Source organism: Camelus bactrianus, chromosome 13, assembly GCF_048773025.1.
Source record: "Camelus bactrianus isolate YW-2024 breed Bactrian camel chromosome 13, ASM4877302v1, whole genome shotgun sequence".
Lineage (NCBI taxonomy): Eukaryota > Metazoa > Chordata > Mammalia > Artiodactyla > Camelidae > Camelus > Camelus bactrianus.
In genome coordinates this window covers 76,085,078-76,112,822 of record NC_133551.1, presented here as the reverse complement: position 1 = coordinate 76,112,822, position 27,745 = coordinate 76,085,078, and the positions used below count along the sequence as shown (strand labels likewise).

Below are 27,745 nucleotides of genomic sequence, written 5' to 3'. Positions count from 1 at the left end.
CAGGCTTCCTTCCATGGGAGTCGGGTTTCCCATCTGTGTGTTCGCTTGGCTCTGTGGCCTTCTCCCCACCAGAGCTGGGGCAGCCCAGCACAGTTGCCAGAGCTCAGGCTCCCCTGCTTCCTTCTCATCTGTCCTTCCAGCAGACTAAAAGTCAAGTCTGGTTGCAAGACGTCGTGACGCTCTGTTCCCTGGTTATGATCGGTCACCTACTCTGTCAGTTCCATCTTCCAGGATGCTTCCACTCCACCCACCCTCACCATCTCCACCAGCGGCACCACGATGAAGGCTGCTGGCTGCCCCCAAAACCTGCCCTCATCCCGATGGTAATACCAACCCCCAAAGTCACCTGGACGCACGACCACCCAAAAGAAAGCAAGCATTTCCAAGACCCCTTGGAGCGAGGAGTGGCCACGTGACTAGGTTCTGGCCAGTGGGATGGTGGCAGGCAGAATAGTGCACCCTCCTCCCTGCCCCAACCCCGCCTGACCAAATCCCTGGACGCTGGGACTGTGACCTCACACAGTAAAGGAGATTGAGTCTTGAGACGGAACTGTTACCCTGAATCTTCCTGGGGCCCCAACATCGTCATAAGGGCCTTACAGGGAGGCAGGGGGACCAGAAGCAGAGAAGGTGTGACAGAAGCAGAGGTCAGAGGTGCCCTCCCCCCAGGTCAGGACCCGGCAGATTCTCCCAGAAGCCAACAAGCCACGGGCCACCCAACTGTCCCTCAGCCACGTTGTCCTCCAGGGAAAACCAAGCTTGTGCTACAGACAGAAAACCTCTGAGATTGGTGACAACAGCAGAAAACACTCGAGAAAGTTGCCGAAAGGGAAAACGTGGAAAAGTTTAGTGTTTCATACAACTTTAAAATATATGAAATAACCCCAGTATAAAATATTACATAGCAAATAATATAGTTTGTATAAAACGCAGTAAAAAAAAACCCATAATTTTATCACTTAAAATGATGCACGAAATGCATCTTGCTGAACGCAGATCATCAGGCAGAGACAGCGGGTACCCGCAGCATCCTGACTGGAGCTGGGCCTCACCACCCAGCGGGGGGGCCGTCCTCCCTCCAAGTTCCTGGGCCACCGGGCGGGTCATGTGAGGGGAGCACCCGGGCACCGAGTTCCCAGGCAGGAGCCAGTCCCTGGGCGGCTGCGTGGGGCCGTGCTGGCCCCGGCAGCTCCGTCACTGGTAGGTGACCTTCACGCAGAACGTTTCCTCGTTTTTGTCTTCGTGGTCGTTGATGTAAATCAGGATCTCCTCCTCCCTGGCTCTCTGACTAGGCGCAAACCGCAGGCCGATGGTGTAGGTCTCACCTCCCCCAACCTGGAGAGAAGCATCGTGATCCTGGCATCCACCCCTGCCAGCTTGTCAGCAACTTCCACGCGGACAGACAGCCTCCCCGGGCTGGCAGGCTCCCGGCACATGCACACACGCACACACGTTCTGAGCTAAGCTTCCCAGTGTTGCTGAGAAAGCCCGGACATGACCTCTCTCCCCGCACCTCCGGGGTCATTTTGCCAAACACCCTCCGCTGACGGACAGGCTGACCTGCTCCCCCTGAAACAGGCCCGGCAGGTAAAGCCTCATTTCCAGACAGTCTGGGTAACCCTGTTGTGAAGGCGCGGGGAAGGTCAGCCCCCAGCAGGGCCGAGGAGAGGGATCGGAGCCCAGGCAGAGCAGTTCAGCAGGGCGAGTCCCCGGCTGCTGCCAGCACCCCTCACGGAGCCCAGGCTTATCTCCCCCAAGGACTTGGTGACACCCACTGGTGGCGCAGCACCCCTGAACACGCGCTGACTGGCGGCCCCCATGACAAGGTCCTGGGAGAAGTGGCGCCCGGGCCCCCCACCCACGCATGGCCCCCGCACCTGGAAAGCGTCCTCCTTGAACTGCAGCAGGTCCGGGTGGTCACTGTGCAGGCGGTAGGTCCTCCGGAAGGGGTAGGGGTTGGTGTAGGTGATGCGCTTGCTGGCGCCCTTCCCTTCCCCAGCCGCCAGCGTGATCTCAAAGGCCTGCGGGGGGTGAGGTGGGGCAGGAGTTGGCCCTGGGCTCCCTCCCCAGCCACCTCCTGAGCTCACTCTGTGCGCGGGGCCCCAGACGCTGGGGGTCTCCGTAGATACAACAGACAAGCCCCCCAGGCTCCTGGCCGAGGGGGAACACAGGACAGGAGCAGCACCCCCACCTCCAGCCAGAGGCCAGGAGGAAGATATCCTGCTGGGTCGGGGCAGGCCTGGGTCCCGCGGCCAGGGGACAATCGGGGGACATGCCACCCCCACCATGGGGCCCACGCACTTCTCACGTCAGACCTTGGAGATGAGGGGCGGGCGGCAGGAGAGGCACACGAGCCAGGAGGCCACCAGCTGGTGGAAGTCCACGTCGACCAGGTTGAGGTGGACGAAGCGGCTGCCCGCCCGGTGGGGCCTCAGGCTCACGTGCAGGTCCAGCACCCCGCGAGGGGGCAGCACGAAGACACCTTTGGGGTCCGTCTTCAGGAGAAACAGAACAGCAGAGAAGCAGGTCAGGAGGCAGCCCCTCGAGTTGTGCAGACCCCCAGGGGGCTGAGAGGATCCCAGGGGAGCTGGCTGTTCAGGGGTGACCGCCTGCACTGGGGGCAGGGACCTCCGGGAGGTCAGAAGCAGAGAGGCCCAATCTGAGGCCAGACCCGACCTGCTGCCGGCACCAGCGCCAGCGCCACAGCGGGTCACCATCTGTGCAGCACCTGTGGGGGGCAAGTCCCCTCCCAGGTGGCGACCACCCCTGCATGCCGGAGCTGCCTCAGCAGAGACGGAGTTTAACCAGCCCGGCTCTAAACCCCGGCCAGCCGGCGGGGCGTCCACGCTGCCCTCATTATCCAGACGTGTGACTGCGGCTGCACCAATTCCAGACTCACTACTAATGTGCACCTGCCAGCAATTCTGAACACTGGCCTCTGGGGCAGCTGGCACTCATCCCACGACGGGACATCTACTGAAGGCGACTGGAATGAAGACAGCCGAAGCCTTCAGGACCAACCGCGGGGCCGCGCCCCCCCCCTCTCCCCGGGTGGGCGGGGATGGGGGGGTCCAGGAACACCCACGAGATCCAGCAGCCCCCGGAAGCCATACCGTCAGCTCCTGGGGGTGTGAGCTGAAAGCTTTCACTTTCCTAACCGTCTGCGTCCCCCGGAGGACAAGGGACAGGCGGGTCCGCTGGCCTGTGACACAGGAGACGTCCACGCGCTGCAGGGAGTGGAGATGCACCTGCCAGGTCTGGACGGGCGTCGCCAGCCAGCGGTCCCTGCGCGGGACAGAAGCCATTCACGGCATGGCGAGGAGAGTGCACCCACCGCGTGAGAGGAGGCAGGACGAGGCTGGGAAGGCTGCCCGGAGGGCAGGCACTGGGGGGCCAGCTGCTGTCCCTCCCGCAGCCACCTTCCCTCCGAGCGGAGGCTTGTAGGTGGGGCTGCAGCCTCAGCGTGGCTTTGACCCCGCACACAGACCCCGAATGAATGACAACTCGGGCTTCTGCAGGTGCACACCTGGGCCAGCTTCATCCCAAACCATGCCCGCGGGCCACACAGCGTGGACCAGAACACAGGCTGGGAGGTCACGCGGCCCTGAGCTTGGTGCTGAAGGATGCCGACTCTTTGCTATAAAATGGGATTCAGGAGTGCTTGCCCCCCAGGCGTCATGAGGACTCCACTCTGCAGCGACCACAGAGCACGCAGAGGCTGGGCCTGGCCTCCCAGCCAAGATCGGCACACAAGGCAGATGGCCCTCCCCCACCCGACCCCGTTCTCAGAGGGGCTGCAGGAAACCCTTCGGCCTGCACTGGTTTTAAAAGGTCCAAGGGCTGGGAGACAGGACTTAACAGGGAAAGGGAAAGGAACTGGGGCCATTTCCCCTGGGGAGGGAGTCAGTCAGTCCTCGAGCTGCAAAGGAAATCAAGCTGCCTTTCCTCCGTCCCGGGGGCCTGGGCAGGACCGCTGCACAGACTCCCTCCCCTCGGTGAGGAGCCCGCTGCGTGTGACAAGGGGCTACCGGGCCGTCCTGCACAGTTTCAGGGCAGAAGCGGCCTGGAGTGTCTCTCCTGGCTGGTGGTGCCGTGGTGAGCAGAGGGCGCCCTCACAAGGCCCCTGCAGTCCCCGAATCTCACCTCACCTGGCCGAACGCCCAAGGCCTCCCATCACGAGTTTAGAAACGTGACTGGCGCACTTTCAGTGCCACCAGCGGTCCCCAGCCTGCCTCCTCACCTTCTCCCCACCCCTCCAGACCACAGGGTCCCCGTACTTACGTGTAAATGGTGACAAAGAAGTCTTTGATCTCTGGGCTGGGACCACTGGCCACCTTCAGGAACACGTCCCGAGGCTCCCCGGGGCCCTGCCAGACAGCGGGGTGCATCACAGGAACGCGGCTGCCTCTCAGCTCTGACCCCGGCCCCCCAAGTCCACATGATGCAAATGCAGGTGTGAACCAGGACCCCACCCCGCAACATGTTTTTAATTTTCTATACTAGTCAGAATTCACTATTTCTTTTCACTGCAAAGGAGAAAATCATTAACTTCTTGATCTCATAGAGTTCAATAATTATATTCTGCAGGAGATTTTATCCGGTTTCCCAACCAGTCATAATATAATTATGGTCGTTATCCTCACACAATGGCAATTAATAAGTGCCTTAATTACCACTCACTTTATTCAGTTTGCTTCATGCCTTTTTTTAATTTAAATTCAGATAATCAAGGAACTGATCTGCTAGCAGAAAAAAATGAAAACTCATTCATAAAGCTCTCAGGGGGACGTCAAACAGCCCTTGAGCATCTTAGAAAGAAACCGCTTAACCAAAAGCCTAAGCTGCAGAGACTGCCGGAGGCCAGGGGTGCAGGCAGCGGGTGGGGCTTGGCGGGGAAGGATTTTCCCGGGTCAGGGCGACAGAACTTACCACGTTCTGGGTCTCACAAATGACGTTCGGGTCACTACATCGGACGTGGACTGGGGGCTCCTCCCCAGGCATTCCTACGGGAGCACCTGCAGCAGGGAACATCAGAACAAATGCCTCTTCCTGACAGCCCGGGCCACAACAGGTGCTCAGGAAGTCCTGCTGGGGACAGACACTGCTGCCGGACCCTAGTCCACGCCTGCACGGACCCTGGCTGGTCCGTTCCAAGCCACCGCCTCAGGGACTCAGCCAAAGGGAGTGACCAAAAGGAAACCGAAGTACTCTGGAGCAAGGTAACAGGGGCCTCAGATGGGGGTGGTGGGTAATAGCTCAGTGGTAGAGCACGTGCTTAGCATGCACGAGGTCCTGGGTTCAATCCCCAGCACTTACTTTAAGGAATAAACAAAACTAAAGGGCATCAGGTAGAAAATAAGTGAGTCAGCAGGCGCAGGGGAGCCCGGCGAGCTCTCCAGGCCAGGACTGGGGGCGGCGCAGCCCGACACCCGAGCCTGGGCACCCCTCTTCCCAGGGCTGTGGATTTCGGCAGGAGGGAATCAGCCAGCCAAGGGCACCCTGTCATCCCAGAGGAGGGAAGAAGGTCACCACGTCGGACAATCAGGGCAGGGGCAGAATTTACAGCCGGGCCCCGTGCTGCTGGAGTAAAAGCACCACGGACAATGTAAGGATGCCACTTGTCACCCTCAGGGAGAAGCCTTCTCCGCCTGTCGAAGCTGCCAGCCACCAGCCGCAGGGGTGGGCGGGACCTGCCTGGAAGCACGCGCCAGGGCGGCAGGCGAATGGTCTTCTTCAGGAAGGTGAGCTCCGGGTGGTAGAAGCGGAAGGCCTGGTCCACCACATGCGGCCGGGGCTCCACCGTCAGGCAGAGCACGGCGATGGGCTTGCCGCTGCTCACGCGGAACCAGACCTGCGGGGAGAGCGGCGCGGCCTCAGGACCCGCCCCTGCTCGCGGGCAGCTGCGTGCACCGCACCTCCCTCGATGGGCAGGGGCGGGGGTCTCCGCGGGGTCCGCCCACCCCCATGAGGTGGGAGGCACAGGCGAGGTCAGTGACCCCCGTTTCTCTCGCCGCTGCCCCTGCTCTGGGTCTCCACGCAACACTGTTGGTTTGGAGCATCGCCTGAAAGCTGCTGTCCCGCACGCGTCTCCACACCTCGCGTGCGCTCACCGGGCCTCACATCCGCTGGGAGGGAAGCCCCGCGACCCCACCCGCATCCCCGGCACCTGCACCCTGACACCTGTCAAAATTCACTGCCACACTGGGACTGCAGTTCTACAGCGACCAACAGTTTATTCAGCTGTCGTGCCCGTCACAGAGCAGGGACCGGCCCCTGCCTGCCCCGCCTGCCCCTCTCAGGCTGGGACCCTGCCCACCATGTTCCTGCTCCGGCAGCCGCTCCTGGAGCTCTGACCCTGGGGGCATCCAGGCTCGGGGGTGAAGGGGGGCCCTCCTGCCTCCACATCCAGCAGCAGGACAGAGATCCAGTTCATTTTCATCACCGCAGTCCCAGCCACCGCAGACCCATCGCGGCTCAGCTCCCCCACCCCCGCCCCCTCACCGAGCACCTAAGTCTTATTTCCAGCTTCATCCTTCCGTCCCCAGCACTAGGGGTGGCAGGCAGCTGATCCCCACATCTCCACCTCCTTGAAACCCTCAGGGCTCTGATTTTACTCTTCCACTGACCTGGTTAACGACTTATGTCTAGTTAGCAACGCTTCATAATGAGTCCTCTTAAACAGCTGTGTGGTTTCAGTCTCCGAAGCTCTAACCCAAGGGGCTACTCAGCGGGTGTGGAGGAAGCAGTCGAGGGGGCCGCACCAGCTGCACCCCGCCCACCGCAGTTACAAAACGCAACATTTTCCCTCTACAGTGCACCTGATTAAAATCCATCACCAAGTTCAAGGAAGAAGTCTCACAGACCGTCTGCGCTCCTGAGACACCCCCCCCCCGTCCTCTTCACCCTTCTGTGTTTGGCACGTTCAGCCCCCTCCCCAGAGTGGAAGCCGCAGGGGCTGCGACGTGGCTGCCTGCTCCCTGCTGGGTCCCAGAGCCCCACAAGGTCCAGACACAAGACCAGGGGGCCAGCCCCCCATCCAAGTGGCCAGCGGTCCAGGAAATTGAGTGGCGTCGAGGTGTGACCACCTGGGAAAGCCCTACGCCCCAAGACCCACAGAACCTGTGATCTGGGAAAGCCCACCGGGCTGAACCTTTTTCTAGAACTTAGACCAGCACAGGAGCGACACCCACAGAAACAGATGACGCAGCAAGCCTGCCTTTGGAGAACTTGCAAACAAAATTGGGAGACACGGCCAGAATGTCTCTGTTCTCTGCAGCATTTACGACGCTAAGAAGTTCTCAAAGGGCCGACAACATTTGTGCAGGTCAGGAGGAGCTTTAAGGTGGTTCAATAGTGCCAAGTGGGCCAGCCCCTTCGGAGAGGGACTCAGCGAAACGTTATGTGTGTGAGGCTACGCACCGCGGCACTATCTGTGCCAGCAGAAGGCTAGAAACGCCTCCGAAGTCCATCAACAGGGCACTGGCTGGGTAAGCAGCGGACGCCACACGTGGAGGGCCCTGGCCTGAGAGTGAACGAGGACAGGCCACCTGCACACGCTCAGGACCTGCGGTCACGCCCCGCTCACGCGCACATGCATGCGGCGGGCAGGATGTGCGGGGTAAGGATGGCGGGGGGTAAGGATGGGGGGGGCAGGCACGGAAGGAGCTTTCCGAAATATTTCATTTCATAGCTTGATTTTGGACTCCTGGAAATATTTTCAGTTAACGGAAAAAGTAAATGAAAATTTTAACGATGTCTATATATTGAAAACAAACTGAAATGAACAAATCCAGCTGTATTTCAAGTTGGTGACATAACTCCCCAGGGCCAAAGGGAGCTGCCCAGTGTGGTCAGTGGGCTGGTTATGCACCAGGGAACCGAGCAAGTAAGTAAAAATACTGAAGACAGTGGGAGCCAGGCCTCGCGGGCACAGACTCAGGAATTACAAACACGGGGGGAAAGGCGAGCAGAGTAAACCTGGCGCTGCCTGTTGTTTGGGGGCGTCCGTGTGAATTCAGAGTCTTCAACACACAGGAGGATTCAGAAATCTGTGTGCGTCTGTTTGTGGATCCCCTCGAAGAAGGACCAGCAGCAAGGACACCCCAGTGGTAATGAGCACCCCCAGCACCAGACCTGAGTTTCTAAACAGCAGTCTCCATGGAGAGAAACCTCAGATATATGGCTGATTCCAGAAATGGAGCAGGGAGGGCACGGGATGACTCTGGAACACCATGTGTGTCAGCACCAGGGAAGTGCTCACGGAATGGCAGGACGTCGAAAGGTCACAGGGGCCAGCATGGAGCAGAAGCCACAGGTGGGTCAGGGACAGTGTGAGCAGCGAAACGAATAAAGACAGTAACAAAGTACAACCCACAGAATAAAACGGAAATTCTCGGTCCATGATGGTAAAAAGTAAACTGCATGAATGACTGGACGGAGGCAAGCGCTGCCTTACTGAGAACATGGGGGGTGATGAAGTCTGAGAGCACCGGCAGGCCCCCGCCGTGCACTCGCAGCCGATCTGGGACCAGCAGCAGAATTAAGATGAGGAGCAGGATCTTCACATCGTCTGAGCATCTCCCGACAAAATACTTACCCCTTACTTTCTAATTAGCAGCTACAAAATACTTCTTAATTAATTTTACCCTGAAGCAGCCGCTCAGCAGACACCAACTTAACCAAATAAGAGGGTCAAATTAACATAATTGGTAACAGAACAAATCAACATCGGGTCCCTCCCAGTAAGAGGCTCTGAGAAGAACGCAGCAAAACGCCCGGCTCGTCCTGCCCTGGACGTACAACCTGAACCTGCTTCTGGGCAAACACCAGACAAACCCAGACCGGGAGCCAGTCAGCAGATAAGCAGCCTATATAGTGCAAGAGTCCCGGGGCCGCGAAAGGCTAGGAAAGCTGGGGAGGGACCAGCAAAGTGACCTCGACACTGAGTGACCCTGGGTGAGCAAGGGGTCCGGGGCTGGGATATTTGGTAAAATCTAAGGAGGGTCTGTGACGGGCCTGCATCAGTGTAGGCTTCCTGACTCTCCTGGTCCTGCTGTGGTTTTGGAGCCGAGTCTCCTTATCTGCAGGACACATAAGCTCTAAGTCTCATGGCACAACGGGGCGTTTTGTTGATTGCTTATTCTCAAATTGTTCAGTAAAAAACATGGACAAATACAGACACCAAATGACAAGGCAGACGTCAAATGTCAACAACTGGGAAATCGGGGTAAATGATACAAGGAAATTCCTTGTGTTATTCTTTGAACTTTCTCTAAGTTGAGATTATTTCAAAATAAAAAGGTTTAAAAAAAAAAAAGGCACAGGTGCAAACCTAAAGGGGGGACAGTCCTGGCGCCCGGCACGCAGCGGACACAGAGCCACGAGTTCAGACGAGCCTCTACAAAGCTGACCACCTTCGGAGGTTGCTAGGGCATAATTCATTATTTTAAAAATTGATAAATAAAAGGAAAGAATTTACCCTGCCTTTCCGGTATAAAGCATATTTCACGGTAACCAAACTGCTGATGGGGGCAAGTTCTTGTTTACAGAAGAATCACAGCCAATAAGCACAAGAGGATGAGGCAAGAGACTTGCACCACTCTCCACCCTGACGGAGTCACGGGCCTGGGCCATGGGCCCTCAGGTGGACACCTCATGCCACCGTGAACAGCCAGCCACCGTGGCCTCCGTGGGTGACGCAGCGGTCGGCCCAGGACGGTCGGTCCGCGCCCAGCGACTCCAGGCACAGCGCGCCGAGGGCAGCAGGCCCCGACCTCACAGACCAGCTGCAAAGAGGGGAGTAAGCACCGTCGAGGCCCCTGAGGACTTGTTGGTAATCCGGGGGCAGTGACGATGCCGCGTAGCCAGGGCTGGAGAAGCCCTGAGCCGTTAGATACATGCAGAAGTCATTACGAATAAACTCGCCAAGATATCTGGGACTTGTTTCAAAACTCAAATTTACGTGAGAAAAAAATGTGTTCACCTCTCAGATTGAACCGACAGCCCTAAATAAAGAGCGGACATATTCCTTAGACAAAGGCAAAGCCATGGCTCCACGTTTAACTAAAACACAGAGAACACTCCCCAGTGACGGAGCCACCCCAGGGAGGCCCGGGAAGGCGGGGCTGCAGCTGGGAGCCACCTCCTCAGTCGGGGGGGACTGGAAACCTGTTCTCAGGGCAGGAAGTGGGGCAGAAGAGCTGTTGTTTTTACTTTCAACCTACTACAAAAGGTATTTGTCTACCAAAAAAATAAAAAGAAGAAGAAATTCCTCTAAAACGAGTGTCCCAAGCTCCCCGAAGGACACCCTACAGGCAGGAAGCGACGGGTAAGGGTGTCTTGTGAACATGCCACCCCCTGGGGTGGCAGTGGGGACGAAGTTCTGTTTCCCGGAAGCAACACCCCCGCACACCACACGGATGCTGCCCGGCACGGGAAGGCCATGGCGCGGGGTCGGACAGGCCGGTCTCACTGAGCACGGTGGCCGCACGCTGTGCCAGCTGCAGCCGGCACCGGGGCCTGGCCTCCCACCCGCAGTGCCCAAGGGCTGCAGGACAGCACGTTGCCGGTGGACGTTTCCATGCTAGACATCCCCCCCACCACCGGAGGCCGTACCAGCGTCTGGCTGAAGCTGTCACCGCCCTGCTAGGACGTGTCAAGTCCACATCCAAGGGCCCTGCCCACCCTGACCCCGCCCAGGCCCCCTCCCTCCAAGAGATGCAGGGAAGGGCAGTGGCGCCAAGCCCCACGGGACTCGTGACACACGTCACTGGGTGGCACTGGAGGACCTCGGAATCCCCGGATGGGGGTCTGCTGTCTTCTGCTCCCTACCTTGGCGTGCCTGGTGGCCATCATGCTGGACTCCCGAGGCGGCCTGGCATCCGTGTCCTCAGATCTCAGCTCAGCAGAGGCCTGTGAGAAACCAGTTAGCACCGGGGGTCAGAGCCATGAGATGGAGTCTCAGGGTGACAGGTACTTCCTTCTGCGTGGGCCCCCGTGTCTCACAGTGACCCTCCGGGCAGCTGTGTTACTAACCAGCACCCCCCACCCCAGAGAGGCAGCAGAGGCTGCTGTCAGCCGGGGGGGGAGGATCGGACCAGGTGACACAGCTCTGCCTGAAGCCAGAGGATGACACCGTCACCACCATCCTGACGCCTTCTTGTCCCGAAAGTGCATCCAAAGAGCCTGCACGGAAGCCTTTGAGCCCCTCATGCCCGTCTAAGTGAAGAGCATTACCCTGCAGAACCGACCTCAAAAGGGCAAAAGGGCGCCCAGGGGCCTGACGAGCCCCCGGGCACTGGAAGACTGGCTCCCCCACCTGTGCTGAGGCCGACGGCCCTGCGGAGAAGGTCTGGTACTTGAAGGGGATGTGAGCGGTCTCCCCGGGGCGCAGGAAGAGCTGGGGCGCGAGGCTGCCCTGCAGGTGGAACATGTCTTCCTCCAACGGCGTGTGCAGGTCGGCTGCATCTTTGAAGTAGCTCCACTCCCGACTGTCCAGGATGAGGCTGGAGGGAGGGAGACAGTCGGCCCCACGGGAGACGCCCCCACCCACTCAGAGCTGGCCCCCAGAACCGCAAGGGTGAAGCCAGCTTAGCTTTCAGACAGAGCTCAGGGTCTGGGCTGGGGGCCCAGGGGGAGGGGAGAGCGGGTGTCGCCCTCCCACCTGAGCTCAGGGTTGTCTATCTCGATGGTCACAGTGTGCTGCGTGTTGTGGGGGTTCCGGAGCACAAACTCGAAGAACTCGGCAGTGCCCAGTGAGGCGTGGAGGGTGTGCCGTGTGGTGATGGCCTGGCTCAGCGCGCTGGCGATGCTCTCGGCCTTCGTGCGCTCCCGGTAGGCGGCGATGACCTGTAGGTCTCGAGCGTGCTGGGCGCGGACGCTCTGCTGAGCCTGCGGACACGGGGCCGAGGTGGGTCACAGGGCTGGGGCGCTCTGCTTCTCAGGGCTCTCTTCTAGCCACCAGCACCCCCGCCCCAAACACCAGATTTCTCCTGGAATCACCACCACCCGCTTCCTCAACACAGGGGTTGGGTGGGACCGGCCGGCCTCCAGCTCCAGAGGGCAGAGGACCGGGCAGCCTGTCTACAGCACTCCTGGCTTCTCTCTGCCCACAAGTGGTCTACCCATGGCAGGGGGAGTGGTCCTGCCCTGCATGCCCCCCAGAGACAACCACCACCAACCTGGGAACAGCGGGAAATTAAAAGCAGAGGCTGGCCAAAAAAAAAAGAGGAAAGAACAGCCTCAAACTGAAGACAGGTGACTCGCTGACCAGCCAGGCCCCTGTGTGGTGGGAGTCCCGTCTGCGAGCAGAGGCCCCGGGAGGGGCTGTGTCCGGCCCTGACTGCCCTCCAGGTGGGTCAGGGTCCAGACCTCAGGCGCGCTGCCTCGGCAGGGCTCAGCGTGGGTCCCTCATCCACCCCGTTCTTCAGACGCCCCGTGCTGACGAGGGCCTGGCTTCCCCGGGGGGTCTAGAGGCTGCAGGTGGGCCTAGTTTCCTCGGCTGCCTGGTGTTGAGTAGTGATGCCCATCAGAGGCCGCTTCGCAAGCCCAAGGCCTCGAAGGGGCCGCCCACACACTGGGGAGGCCGCCGGGCCCGGCACTGAGGGCGCCCGAACGCCAAGGAGGCCTCGACATCTGAATGCCTTCGGGCTTTAACTCAGAAGGTGGGGGCCAAGTTGATTTCTGGGGAGTTCGAGATTTGCAGATACTAACTACTATATATAAAATAAATCAACAGCAAGGTCCTACTGTCCAGCACAGGGAACTGATTCAAAATCTTGTAGTAACTTACAATGAAAAAGAACATGGGAACAAACACACGATTGTACACGCAGGACTGAAACATGATGCTGGGCACCAGAAATTGACACAACGCTGTAAACTGACTAGACTTCAGTAAAAAACAATTTTGATTTCTGACTTAAATTACTTTCGGTATTGACTTTTCCATAACTTTAGCCTTTCCCCAGGAAGGGGACCACAGCTGGCCTTTCGTTTCTCCCTAGGGATCTGAAAATGGAGGTGCGGTGTGTTCACATGAGGCCTCCCCACGCAGCATTTTACAATGAGGGACGCTCAGTGGAACGGAGCCTGTGACCGGCCGTGCTGGGCGCCACGGCCAGCCGTGATCCAGGGTGAGAGACGAGCAGGGTGGCTTCTCAACCTTGAATTGAGACATTGTTCTGACCCACTTCTGAGTTGAGGGGCACCATCTGCACTGCCCACCAGTGAGAGCCCCAGGACGAGCGCTCTAAGGGAGAGGCCACAGGAAGAGGGACATGAGACCGGCCCGTCGGACTGACCGCCAGGCAGGCCACAGCGACGGCCACTCCCCGTTTACCGGAGGCCTGCCGAGAAAAAGCGATGGGCAGAACAGCGCGGCCCCGGGCACCAGGTGCCCGCACTGCCCTTGGCGGGAGGCAAGGCTGATGAAAAGGAGCCACCCGTGGGGCGCCCGCAGCTGCCTGGCACGACCCGGACGAGGGGAGTCTGGAGTGGGATTCGCTGCAGGGGGTGCACAAGGGGAGAGGACGGGCCAGGCCCTAGTGACACCGCCTGAGCCAGTGAGCCCGCGGCTGGCACTACTCGGAACTGTCCAGTTACTGTGGGAACAGACTGAGTGGTCACCAACTGGGAACCAGTGTCGCCCGCTCACATGTGGAATGGCTGGGCCAGAATCCAGGCCAAGGGCCCCGGGGACCCTGTGCAGCACAGAGCAGAGAGCGCTGGGCTGGCTGTCCCTTGCAGCCCCTCACGCCCTCAGCACAAGGAGACAACCTCCAGCCATTCTTCCTGGGCCTTAGGTCCCCAGAGAGGACACTCAGACCAAAGTCACCCCACAGCCTGGGGCTTCCCCCGCGCACAGTGGCTGAGGCTGACCGATGGCAGTCCCGAGGGCCAGCCACTGTCCTGGGCATTGGACAGAGATTAAACCGGTGGCATCTGGCCCCACACTCTGTGCTCCGGCCCTGAGGCACAGCACCTCTCCCAAGACGCCCCAAGACCCCCAGCCACCCTGCAGTCTAACTGTCAGGAGAGAAAGCTGTGCCCCAAGCGGTTCTCTGTCCCCCACCCTGTGCCCCGTGCATGACCCCAGTGCCCGAGACGTCATATGGTTCCGGGCACTTGGCATGCATGTGAAGGGCCGGCCAGGTCATGGCTCCTGTCAGCTCTCTTCCAAAGAACACGCTGACTTCATAGAATTCCCATCCCAAGGCTGAGAAAGCTCTAGAAGGAATAGAAGCTACCACACATTTGATAAATCAAGATACTCTCACCTCAAAATTCTCCAGGGCTATGAACCCCAGAAATCATTACAATTTAGTGGAAAATTTTCTTGTATTTAGAAATCCAATTACTTCCAGATTCGCTGCTGTATTCAAAATGAGGGTTCTGAGCTGCTGATTTCTCTATCAAAACATGCCAAATAAAAGGAAACCAGCTAAATTAATCGTAACGATTTATGTAACAACAACGCTGGCAGCTGTGGGACTGGGGCCTTATCGTGTGCCCGGCCCGGCCACTCGGAGGCAGGGACCGCTGGTGCCCCCAGGGGATGGCTGACTGAGCCCCAGAGGCTGCAGAGGAGGGAGCGCCAATGGGGGCACCGTGGCCGGGAGGAGGCCTGCCCCAAGCCCAGCACCCCCAGCCTCCCTTGGAGGCCTCCTCACAGCCAGCCGGACTGCCCTCCTCCGCTGAGGACCGCTCATCCGGCCTCTCTCATGTCCCCACCCGCTGCGTTCTGCTCCCTCCCCTCCAATGGACAGAACAGTCTTTTGCTTGTTGGCTTATTTCTGCCTCCCCCACTACACCTCACACCTGAGGGCAGGAGCCCCTCCCCACCTCCGTGAGCACTGAGGGAGGGCCGTGCACGGTGACCGTGACCGCTGCCTGTGTCCACTGGGCCGTGGGCACCCGCTTGGCCCCTGAGAAGGACGTCGTCCATTCAGACACCCGCCAGCCTTACTGTAAAGGCAGAGATCTTAAGGCCCGTGGCTGCTTTATTCCATAAACTCATAACGTACAATCATTCTGTCCCCCCATTTCTTAGTTGCAAAATATGATACAGTCTTATTTAGGTATTTAGTCAAAAGTGGGAATTTTTCAGGTCGGAATGAGCACTCTGACCACCGTGATACAGAAGTTCCTGGCTCTGCTCCCCAAACCCGGGGAACCCGCAGAGTCCCTGCAGAGCTGTCTTAACAGCCTCAGCTCCAAGGACCCTCCCACCCCAGGCCAATAAGAATGGAGCCCAGGAATCGGCTTTTATTCAACGCTCCCCAGTAACTCTGGCTTGAAAACTTCCCTGGCTGGCTGAGAAGTCCGGCCCTCCTCTATTCTGTAACTAGGATTTGGCAGGAGCCCGCAAGAAAGAGGGACAGAGAATGGGGTTGCTCTCCCAGTGTCCCCAGGGCCCCTGCTGCATGGGGACCCCGGGGACCCCTCCTCACCAGCGCGCCCGGCCTGCGGCGGCCCGGCTCGGCTCCGCACTCCCGCAGGCGCACGGCCCGCATGCGCTCCAGCTTGCGCCTGCGGACGGCATCCCCCTCGCGGCCGGCGCCCTGGGGCCCCCGGCTCCCCTGCCGCGGCGGGGTGAAGAGCATCGCGGCCAGCTCGCTGTCCACATCAGCCAGCTTCTGCGCCTGGGCCACATTTTTCATTGCTGCAAGGTGCAAAGAGAAGGCCAGAGATTAAAGGGCAGACGTCACGCTCTTTGAGCAGCCATGGCTCCGAGCCTCCCTGAGCCACTTCACTCAGCGAGGAAGCTCAGAAAGCCTCAGCCTTTTCATAGACTCTAAGATGCTGATACCGGTGGAACCTGCACAACCCGCTCTCCACGGTGTCTCTCCTTCACCAGCCTCTCACATAAAGGAATTCTGCCTGGATCATTAGACGCAAACGTATTAATACCCTACTAGGGGATCTTCTAGGGGGAAAAGGTCAGGCTCTCGGGATCTCCAGAGCCCGCGACACCCTCACCCAGGACCACGTCTCCAGAGGCTCTTAATCTTCACAGCAAACCCGGCACTGCCCAGAGGGGCCCCGACCTGCTGGCCCCGGGCTGTGGGTCTTATCAGTACTCTCAGGCCTGCTCCTGGAGGATGGGGACGCCCCGGTCCTCCAGCGACTCTCCATCCATGGTGGCCGGAGGTGAGACAGGAAGGGGGGCAGGGCATAGCCATTCATACCCAACCTCCACACTCAGGCCCCACATCTGTTTTCCTGCATCAGAGGGACCGGCTGGGGAGAAGAGGCACTGGCCCCAAAGCAGGAAACCCAGGTTCCAGTCCCAGTTCACCACCCTTAGCCACACAACTCGCCAAGCCACCTGCCTTGGTTTCTCAAAGTTAAAATGAGGAGGCTGGTCTGGGACAGACTAGCAGCCTGCCTGACCCACAGAGCACAAGTCCCTCTGAGGATCTGAATGTGTACGGGGCTCGCTCTCGGGGAGAACGTATGAGGACCCACAAACTTTCGGCTAGAATTTCAGGGAACTCCTGGGGTCCCAGAGGCCCCAGGATGGAACCAAAGTCCTCCTGGCCCTGATCCCCCACAGCTCTGGAATTCCCACCTGGAGCACAGGTCCAAGGCCAACAAAGTTGAGGGCCATCGTGGCAGATTTGGATTCACACACGATGACCTGCAGCGTTTGCCGGAGGCTGCTTAAAGGGCACCTTCCGTTCCTCATTCCAACAGCAAGTGTTTTACACTCGGGTCTGTGGGTCACTTCAAGCGGCCAGGAAAACACTCCCGCCAAGCCCAGGGCTCCCTCCCCGAAGCTCCCTGACAGTTTGCTCCTCCTTGTCCCAACGTGGGAGTTTCGAGTTAGCGTTTAAAACTCAGTCCATGTCTGTCCCGACCTTTCCTTCCTCTCCTCTTCCCCTGCACGTGAGCAGAGACCCGAAAACAAATGCCACTCGTAGGGCGGTAGTTCTCTACAAAATAACCCTGGCGGCTTCCGCAGAGCACAGTCTGGCGAGCCCCGTCTAGCGAGCCCCGGGCTTGACGACCGCGGTGACGCGACGTGGCCTGCAGGGCACCGAGCCGCATGCTGACAGCCCGCCCAGGGGGGCGCGGGCTCCCGCGTGTGCCCCCCCGCCACACGCAGCCCTCCGCCCCTCGCTCCTCCCCACCCCCCTGCCCACCACCGGCCCGAGGGTCCCCCACTCTCTCCACTCACGTCTGGGGCCCCCGCACGTGAGGAGGCTGCCTCCCGGGAAGCCGCTGGCTCCGTCGCTCGGGATGACCCGTGACCTGGACGGCGGCAGTGAGCTGGGACTTCTCACTCTCTGCTCACACGAGTGACCTGGAGTGCAGACACCCCCCCCACGTGAGCCGTTAAGACCGGAAAAGAGTCTGACAAAAGGCGTCAGTGCCCCGGATGCAGAGCCCTGGCTTCCAAACAGCCCATCCACACCCTCGGACCCTCTCAGGGCTGAGTCTGCTTTGCGTCTGAGAGACGGCGGAGACACCCGCTTTCCTTCCAGCTCTCCCCACTCCAGGTCCCCGTTCTCTACCCCCAGCAGCTGTCTGCCTCCCACCACGAGTCAGCAGCAGCCCCACAGCTCGGGCAGGAGGGACACCTGCGCCCACCCAGGCCAGACAAGCGTCCCCGGGCCTATGCCTGGGGCAGGACTCCAGAGCCAGCCCCCATCTGGAACCACACCCCTCTCCTGCTGGTCCCAACAGCCTCCTCAACATGGGTTTCACAAGGTTTGATGCTCCACTCTTGCGCTCACCCAGTGAGACCCGCTTCTCCTCGCTGACCCCCCACTCACCCTCAGGCCCAGAGCTCCCCGCCCACACTGACACTTGCCACCCTCGTCCCTCCCTCCGGCCCCGCTTCCTGAGAACAAGCACCTGCTCTCGCCTCCGCTCTGAGGACCAGCAGGTGCCCTCCCCCAGGGCGGCACCGCACTCTCCCCAGGAACTTCCATCTCCGCCGCTGGGGCTGGGGTTGGGGCTGTCCAGCCTTTTGCCAAAACACAGTCCTCCTGTCTCCATGGGACCTACTTGTGACCCCCGACAGCAGCTCATCATCCTGGGGTTGTGAACCTGGTCCCCAAGAGAGGAAGCTGGTGTCGACCCCTCTTCCCACGGGGAAGCTCTCACATCTCAGGTTCTGCCTCGGCCCCTGAAGTCCAACAGGAGGGAATTCTAGGCGAGACAGACTCTCACACTTGCCGGCTTACCGACTGTTCGTGAACCTTCCCACAGCCATGCCGGTCACAGGCAGACATCACAGGAGGCACCAGAGTGTCCTGGGGGGCCCCTTCCCTAGCTCTCTCCACCCTAATCCGGCAGCTAGTGGTTCCCTGAGTCACAGGCAGGAGGCCTGGGGCCCCCCGGCTCTGGCTGAACTAAGGCTGGCCTATTGTCGGCCTGGTTGTAGCTCCACTGAGACACAGAAAAACCAAGGAGACTGCAGCTCACGGGGGCAGGTGACCAGCATCCTTGAAGCTCTGGCTCTCGGAAGGACCTGTGGTCCCCACGGCATGTGGATCAGCAGGACCACACAGTCACCTTCCCCACTGACAAGGGCTGTCCTGGGCTTCATTACCACGTCCTCCTACTGCGTTTGTACTTGGGGCACTGGTTTGTTTAGAAGGTGGGACAGTAAACGAGATACACTGAATTCACATCTGCACACCTGCTCAAGGACCATACAGGGGCGGAGGTGCTGGGCCTCACTGGGCACAATCTGTGACCTGACATCACTGAGGTTTTCTGCCCCTTCCGTGGGACAGGAGGTCACAGCTGGGGACCGACTCACTGCTGCGGAGCAGAGATTGCTGTCCAAGCTGCAGGGCTCCCGACGCAGCCATGCAGCCATCCCACACTCGGCTGCGGGAGCAGAGCACGGTGCCACCATCCGCCCCAACCCAGGTCATCTGCCAAAGTCTACACCACCAGGTTCGCCTCCGACCCTGAGAGCACTGGTACTTGACCGTGGAGCCCTGCCCCCCAGGGAGGCCCCTCGGGAGACCTGCCGACACAGGGACAGCAGAGCTCCCAGGGGAACCACGACCGGGATCACAGCAATAAGAGACAGGAACGCAGCTCTTGCGACCTCTGGCTGACTGAAGGTCACTGGAAGACAGCCGCAGACGCCGCCATCGAGAGCACCAGGAAGCTCGCCAGAGCCAAGAAGCCGCCAAGCACAAGCCCACCTCCCAGGAAAGTCACAGGGGGCCTGGGGTGTCCCGGGGCCCCGATCCACGGTCTCCCGCTTGAAGCTGGTGGTGAATGCAGAGGCCGGGGCGCTGCCCAGGCAGGAGCTGACCCTGCCTCTGTCCCCCAGAGGCTCACACAGCTGTCACCCAATCTGCTGGCCTGTGGCTGCTACCTGGTGCAGAACAACCAGTTTTATAAAGAAATAAAAGCCACGACACTTCTTTTTTTTTTCAAAAAATGCAAAGCGTGCAAAGGGAACGACAGAGCGGCCGCGCTGGTGCACGCGTGCTGCGCGCGGCGTCTGTCCCGCGGCGTCTGTCCCGCGGCATCCCCCTTCCCGTTTGCCTCCGAGCCTCTCAGGCCGGGTGTCTCAGACTCTCTTTCCCATGAGCTTATCTCTCTCTTGCAGGCAAAGTATGAAAATGACAATTTAAGATAACATATAATGGAGCTAATCTTTCTCCTGAAGATAAGATTCTAAAACCTGGAGTCACCGCACATTTGTGGGCCGATGAATTAAATATAAAAATATCCAGCACAACCTCGGAAGCAGGATGTGTCTACAGACTCCCTCGGCCGCGTGAGCTTCTGAATCATGTCTGCGTCTCATTTGTGACTCGTTTATTGCTCCAGAACCTGATTGACTTTTGCCATTTCCATATTGTCTATCTTCGGGGCTGCCTTGGATCCTACATTTGTAAACAAGCGAGCAGAAACCTCAAGCCCGGCTTAATGAGCTGTGCGCTCGCTCCTCCTGCTGCTCGGCCCCAGCTCCGCCTGCCCCCGAGCTGTCGGCATGGGTGGATGTGGCCCACAGGACTCCAGGCTTTAAAACCAGGCTGGGTTTTAAGGGATGGAAAATTCCCCACTAAAACGACAGAGAGATCTGAGTCCCATCCAGACAGACACGGCTCCGGAAACCTCTGATGGCTTGGTTTCATCTTGCTTTCTGTTTTCCCCAGAAAAACCCCAATCCCACCACAGTCCCCTCCACGGAAACCGAGTGGGCTTGTCACAAGTCCCATGACGGCGCATGCTGCCCCTCTGCCCTGAGGCCAGCACCGGCAGGCACACCCGGCCTAACATCCCCTGTGCGGGCAGGGGCCTCAGTCGAGCCTCCAGAGTATCCGGGCAGGACCATCCTCGCCACACCCTGCCCACCGGCACGAGGAAGGAGGATCAGGGCTTTCCTCGGGGTCTCTGACCAGCATCTCTGGGGACACCGCCTGACGGAAGGTCAGGGTGCAGGCTTTAAAGAAGGGCGGGCCTCTGCCCTCTGATCCCAAGCCACACGGAATTTAGGGAGCATTTCTCTTCTCTCTCCTCCATGATGAGGCGGCTCTGTGAGCTGAGACTCCAGATGAAACTCTCCAGGGACCAGTCATCTATCTGAGGATGGTCACGAGACGCCCCATGGAGAGGATCAAGAAACAAAGCGTGGGCAAGTCTGAGGCAGCTGGTGATGCCAAACCCCGATCAGAAACCAGGAACAGCAAACCACTGCAGGGCAGGCTCCACGGTCAAGACCAGGCTCAGTGCTCAGGGCCAAGCGAATGGGAGCTTTTCCGAATTCCTGCTGAGCGATGAGGCCCCGATGTGAGCACCGCCCTGAGGGGGCTCACGCCCCAAACAGGAAGAGGGGGAGCCGCCCGGGGCACAACAGCCAAGGGGCCAGGACTCTTACCCACGTTGGCCAAGGTCAGGTGCAGCCGGCCCTTCACCACCGTGTGGACGTCGATGGGCTTGACGCTGCCGAACCTGGTCACGTCCCCGCTCAACACCACAGCGTCCTGCTCGTACTCAGTGGCCACGACCTCCAGCTCATGCGAGACCTGCACAGCCGGCCGCCCTTGGCGGAGGAGATGCTGCAGAGGAGAAAGGACGATCAGGGCGGCCGCGGCGGGGACCATCTGCCTCTGAAAACCTGAGTCCTTGACGTCGGGTCTTTTCCACAAATTCTTCAGTAAAGTGCAACCTGGCTCACCCACTGAGCAGACCCCAGGGATGCAGAGGCGGGCCTGGCGGCCACCACAAACCACCCCCCTCCCCGCCGTGGGGAGAGGACAGGACCCGAGCACAGAACAAGGCGGGGAGGCTGAGTGAGCCCACCTCCCCATCAGTGGGCGCTCCGAGGTCGCCGCCAGACCCCTCAGGACAGAGATGTGCCTCAGGGCAGGGAAGGCTGGGGGCACGAGAGGCCAGGCCCGGGGGGCAGTGGCTTCAGTGTGGCTGGAAGGCAGGCAGCGGAGCCTGAGGAGGGGCGGTGGGGCGGCCAGGCCAGGTCAGAGCCGGGCCACAGCAGACCCTCCTGACCACGCGCTCCTCTGCCAATCAGGCTGAGCCCCTCAGTCCTCTGTTTGCGCCAACGGGCAAGTGAAGCCCTCGGGGAGGGAGGGCTGGACCCCTCTTCCCGTGCGGCCCTGGGAAGGTCGCCGGCGCCTTGAGGAGTGGCTGTCACACACAAAGGGCAGCATGGGGCCAGAGGAAGGGCCAGAGGAAGGTCCAGCTTCCAGAACTCTGGCACTTCCCCCCCTCCATCACTCCATCACTACGTGGTCCTGCTGCCCATCTCTGGGGTGGAAAGGCCCAGACCGGGTCCCTCCTTAGTGGGTCAGGGGCCGCCAGCTGTGTAGACCCTGGTAGGTCAGCAGTACTTGTCCACAGCACCCACATAACACCGACACGTGCGTGGTTCTGGAGAACAGGCGTCAGGGGGCATTTTCACAGCCCATCACTCACTGCCCCCGTCCCCTCCCTGAAGGCGGGCCTCTGAGGGCCGAGCCAGGCCCTCAGGTAACAAGGCCGACGGGAGCTGCTCGCAGGGAACGTATGTTCTCCCCATGGAAGGAGCAGACGGTGACACTGCCTGGCAGGCTGGGTTACAGGAGGAACTGATGGAGCCCAGCATTACAGAGTTAAGACTCTGCGAACATCTTTTCCTTTTGGAAAAGAGAGGGCTTGGCAGTGCTTTTAACTTGCGGACAAAGAAGCCAGACCCCTGGACGATGCCCGGTGCTGGGCAATGACCAGCCCTGCCTGGCAGACAGACCTCCCAGAGCAGACCCCCGGGGAACCAGCCGCTACCTTCAGCTGAACGACGGCAGACCCGACGAGGAGCAGGGCGTCTCCGTCCCAGACGTCCATCTGCAGGGTGTGCAGGGCCAGGTAGCGGGCGAACCAGCGCTGCTCTCCAGGCCTCAGGAACCCGGGGTCCACCAGGTACTTCCGCTGAAAGCCAGGAGCCCCTGCTCAAAGAGGCCCCACATGTGTCCAGAAGTAATTGGAGTCATTTATCATCTTTACACTTGGAGGAGTTTTCTGCTCTGGCCATGATTACTAATTTCTGCTTCTGTCATAGCTACAGCTTAATAAATACATTAATCAAAATAGTATAAAATATCCAAATTAACAAAGTGGAGAGTCGTGTTCAGAAGACTCCATTTCTTTCTAATATACACAATAAATTTCCTCCCTAAATAAGATGGATGGTTTTCACCAAATCCTTGTGACACAGTATAGGCTGGTCAAGGACAAATGCCCGATGGGGCCGGCCAGGGAGCAGGATTCCGGGCGCAGAGGATTTGGGGAGAAATGCAGACTATGTCTTCTGTTAAAAATGGGATATTCTCTCTCACACACACACACACACACACACACACACACAGATACACACACAGGCACACGCACACACAGATACACACATGCACACACATACACATGCACACACATGCACGCACATACACACACGCACATACACACATGCACACACAAGCACACACATGCAAATGCACACATACACACGTGTACACACGCATACACACATGCACACACGTGCAGAGCTCAAACTGAGATCGAGCTTAGCACACGGTGCTCAGGCGACCCCAGAGCCCCCACCCCTAATGTGAGGTCCCTCCTGGTATCACTTCTCACTAAGAGATGGCAGCCAGACTGTGGCCCCATCCTGCCCTCACTTTTTCGAAGTGGCATCATTATTAATCCCAAACTGACAAAAATGTAAAAATTGAAAAAGAATATGAAAAGGAAAATATGTATCTATGAATGTATAACTGAATTACCATGCTGTACATTATTAGAAATTAACACATTATAAACTGACTAATCTTCAATTCAAAAAAATGGAAGGAAAACCAAACTGACAAAAATATCACTGAAATCACCTTAGTTAAGGTGCAGGAGCAGCAATGCAGGGGAAACAACACGAAAACACTTGCGCCCTTTCTGTCAACCACGTGACAGTACTTACATGGCCCCCGATGTGCGGAACCCTAACCCTGGGTTAGGCCCTGGCCAGGCTGAGACCCCACCCACACACCTAAAGCCACTGCGGCCCCGAGGGGGCCCGCACAGCACGCGCTCCACTCTCCTGCAGCCCAGGACAGTGTCTGCAGTGGAAGCAGTGAAGTGGGTCAGGACCGGATGCAGCTCTAGGAGATGAGGAGGAGTGGAAGGAGGCCCCCGAGGGCCCAGGGGACAGGGAGCAAGGGCCAGCTGCGTGCACAGAAGCACCTCGCAGGGTGGAGGAGCAGCGAGCAGTCATGACAAAGGCCAACGGAGGGGCTGGGAATGACCCCATGCAGGCCAGTCCCCAGTGTCACATCTCAAGTGTCCCAACCAAGTCACAGGGCTAGTGGTAGCCAAGGACACCCGCCGCTCTGCCCCAGTCCCGAGAACTACGCAGCCTGTAGCATCAGTCAGAGTTATGACGCCACTTCAAGACGTGAGCCCGGAGGCCGGCTCCTCAAGACGCAGTGGGGACTGGAATGAGGACCTCACAGCACTGACCACGGCGCCCGCCTGCTGGGCCCACCGGGGCGGCGGGGGAGAGGGTGCAGCACCGACCCCCACGCTGGTCAGACTGCTGCTCCAGGACGCAGAACGTCTCTGGACTTTGTGGGCCGACCGACCTCCCAAATGACACCTACCGACACCCTTCCCTAGCGCCCTCCACGCTCCACCTCCAACATCCCCCAGGCCCCCAGACTCACCACCACTGGGCTCTCCACCCAGACTTGCACTTGTGCCTGAACGCAGCACATCCCACCTGGACCCTCTGTCTCCTGGCGTCAACCAGAAGTGCTACCCTGGCACCACCTCCTCCCCGTGCCCTGGCCGAGCTGGCTCCTCCCACCCCAACATCACCACATCCCATCAGCTGCCTGGTCCTCTCAATACAACCATTAAGGCACATGCAGCAAATGGTTTCTGCACCCCCACCACACGCCAGGCCCTGTGTGGGGTCATGTGGGAGAACAGGATGGACGGGGTCCCTGCCCTGATGGACCCACTGAGCCAGAGCTGGCAGTGGGCTGAGTGCATGCGCACACGGGGGCCATCCTGGTCTGGGCACTGGCCCAGGCCCCTCATGATGGACTCTCTTAATTCTTCCCCACTGTAGGCTTGGACCCCTTCACTCCTGTCCAGTTCAGACAGCCGGCTCCTCAGTGGCCTTCCCTGAGGTCCAAGCTCCCTGCAGCCCATCCCATGGCACTGCCAAAGCACCCACAAAAGGACTTGCATCAGCTTCATCCTACTCAAAAATCGGCAATGCCACTGACCACTGACTCAACTGAGACAGACTCCCAGGGACAGTGGCACCTCCCTCCGGGTCCACTCAGGCTCCCGGGCTCACCCCCTTCACCCCTTCACAAAGGCCATGCCCGAGCCCAGCCAGGACCCTTACTGCACTGCAGTCCAGCCCCACTCCCACGTGCAGGCCTGATGGATGCTATTCCTCCAGCTGGACGGTCCTCCCACCCCTCGTCTCAGTCTCCACCTCTCCTTCATGACACCCCGTGCTCTGTGAAGGCAGCCACAATTCCCCTGATGCTGAACACTTTACAGTACTTCAGGCGACAACTCACGATGAATGTGTAGCAGCTACGAATATCCATACACCAAGTAACAAGGCAGAAATCCAGAGACACAAGAAGAAACAGATGAAAACACAGCACCACTGGAGACTAAATAGCCACTTTCTTTGCAAGGCAGGTCAAGTGGACAATAAATAAGGATTCTGAAGACCAGACCAGCTAATTCGTAGGGTAGAGAGTACACGTACACGTGTGACATTGTACCTCAATAACAGAGAATACATCTTCTCACGTGTATTTGGAACGTTAGTAAAAACTTACCGTGTATTATACCACAAAGAAAGCCTAAATATGCTCCATAAGGTAGAAATATTACAAACCATATTCTCTGATCACAATGCAACAAACTTGAAACTGGAAAAAAATTTTCAAAACAAACTTACTTACTCTTAAATAATTCTTTATCAAAAGGGAAAACACAATCGAAACAGATTTTCTGGAAAAATAGCAATGAAAATACTACTTACCAGAATCACCAAAACATAAAGCAATAATCAAAGGAAAATTCATAGCTTTGAATGCTTTTATCCATACGAATGAAAGGATTAAAATAAATGAATTAAGCAACTCGAACAAATCAGGGAAATAACAATAGAGAATACCAAAAAGAAAGCAGAAGGAAGGTTATGACAAAGATAAATGCAAAATTTAATTGATTAGAAAATGAGAAAACGTGTGTATGTGTGACTGAAGCATGGTGCTGTTACTCCAGAAATTGACACAACATTGTAGACTGACTACACACCTCAATTAAAAAAAAAATCCAAAAACCAAGAAAACAGCCAAATCCATTTGAGTGTACACTGCAGCGTCTTCAGAAGACAGGGAAGCAGAAATGAGCAGATGGAAGGACATCCCTGTTCCCGGGCAGGTCAGCTCCCATCCGGTGAGGGCAGTGGTCCCCATGTTCACCTATGAACTCACCAGAACCCCAGAAAACAGCCTAACAAGTCTGCGTGGAAAATTAAACCAGCAAGAATGCCCACGAGGAGCCCTCCAGAAAGAACAGGCTTCAGGCCACTGCTGGCACAGTGTGACCTCTCTGTGTGTAGACAGACAGCCCTGATGAAGAGCTGGTCAACTCAGGCCAACCCAGCCGGGAGCCAAGGATGCCTTTTACCTTTTTAAGGGCTGTGAGAAACAAAAAGAAGGAGAAGAAGGAAGTGGGAGCTCATATGCGACCCAGAAAATCTAAAATATTTTTGATCTGGTCCTTAACAGAAATCCATTTGCCAACCTCTGGTCTAATGGAAGGAACAAGAAAAGGCAGAAATAAACCCAAGTAATAAACAAATTTTGGTATATGGTAAGGGTGGCTCTCAAGTCACTGGGGAAAAAGATGAACTTTTTAATAAGCAGTACTGGGTCAAACGGATAAACATTTGGAAAAAGATAAACTGATTCCTATCGGCCATCGCACAGCAGGAGAAACTGCACGTAGGTCAGAAATCTAAATGCACCAAGTGAAAGCTGCAAGTCCTGGAAGAAAACGTGTGCGAACCTCTATGAGCGAGGGGAGACGAAAGCCTTCGCATCCAGGACGCGGGCATCCAGAAGCAGGGAGACTTTTGCACTGGACTACACAAAAGCAACATGTGTCACAGCAGAGCCCACCATAAGCAAAGCAAGACGACTAAGGACAAAGCAGGAAACATATTTGCAACTTACATCATAGGCAGCAGTTAATCTCCCTAATAAATAAAGTTCCCCAGAGGGCAGAAGAGAAAAATCTGACAGAAAAATGGGAGAAGATGTGAATAGAAGTCTGCAGATAAAAGACAAAAGATGTCAACTTCATTCATTATAACGGAAACGCACATTAAAACTTCACTAAGATCCGGCTCACATCAATCAGATGGTAAAAGTTCACATTTACAAGAAAAAAAATTGTGTAATTGTGTTTGGTGATGGATGTGAACTAGACTTGTTGTGGTGATCATTCTACAATTAAAAAAAAAAAAAATTTAAAGCATGTTCATAGCAGCATTACTCAAAAGAGCCAAAACCTGGAAATGATTCACACGTAGAATGGATAAATACTGTGGAATATTCAGACAATGGGTTTCTATACAGCCAAGGTCACGGACAAACTACTGCTATATACAGCAACATGGATGAATCTCACAGACGTAAGAGTGAAATAAGTTAGATTCAAAAGGCTATGTACAATCTGATCCTGTTTAAGTTCAAAAAACAGGCAAAACTGATCTAAAGCAACAGAATTCAGAAGAGCAAAATTTTGTAAAAATCATACCTTTTACAAAAATTAACTCAAAATGGACCTTAGATCTGATTGCAAAATGCAAAACTATAAAACTCCTAGAATGTAAGGTAAGACAAAAGCGAGGCGACCTCGGGTTTGGTAATGACTTCACAGATACACCACCAAGAGCATGATTCATAAAAGACATAATTGATAAGCTGGATGTCATTAAAATTTGAAACTTCTGCTCTGTGAAAGATACTATTAAGAGAATGAAAAAGATAAACCACGGGCTGGGAGAAAACAGTTACAAAATATATATGCGATAAAAGACTTGTATCCAAAGTACACAGAGAACTCTTAAAACACAACGAGAAGGAAACAAACAACCCAAATTAAAAGGGGGCTAAAGATCTGAACAGACATGTCACCAAAGAAGATACACAGACAGCAAGTAAGCAGATGAAAAGATGCACCG

General features: G+C 57.3%; 1 protein-coding gene across 5 annotated transcripts in view; it reads right to left on the bottom strand.

Annotated features, from left to right (window-relative positions):
• Positions 1-845: 845 nt before the first annotated feature.
• The window catches only part of NPHP4 (nephrocystin 4), a 103,086-nt gene continuing 76,186 nt past the window's right edge, over positions 846-27,745 (bottom strand). For 4 of the 5 annotated variants that reach the window (XM_074377583.1, XM_074377584.1, XM_074377585.1 and 1 more), the window contains 14 exons: positions 22,258-22,418; positions 20,858-21,038; positions 17,180-17,305; positions 15,450-15,661; positions 11,663-11,889; positions 11,318-11,504; positions 10,831-10,911; positions 5,695-5,851; positions 4,930-5,015; positions 4,282-4,367; positions 3,114-3,285; positions 2,316-2,495; positions 1,878-2,021; positions 846-1,335 (listed from right to left, as the gene is read on the bottom strand). In XM_074377583.1, the coding sequence (XP_074233684.1) occupies positions 1,195-1,335; positions 1,878-2,021; positions 2,316-2,495; positions 3,114-3,285; positions 4,282-4,367; positions 4,930-5,015; positions 5,695-5,851; positions 10,831-10,911; positions 11,318-11,504; positions 11,663-11,889; positions 15,450-15,661; positions 17,180-17,305; positions 20,858-21,038; positions 22,258-22,418 (2,141 nt within the window). In that variant the 3' untranslated portion in view covers positions 846-1,194. Of the gene's footprint in view, positions 1,336-1,877; positions 2,022-2,315; positions 2,496-3,113; positions 3,286-4,281; positions 4,368-4,929; positions 5,016-5,694; positions 5,852-10,830; positions 10,912-11,317; positions 11,505-11,662; positions 11,890-15,449; positions 15,662-17,179; positions 17,306-20,857; positions 21,039-22,257; positions 22,419-27,745 lie in introns of those variants that run through there. The other variant, XR_012511486.1, reaches the window with a different exon arrangement.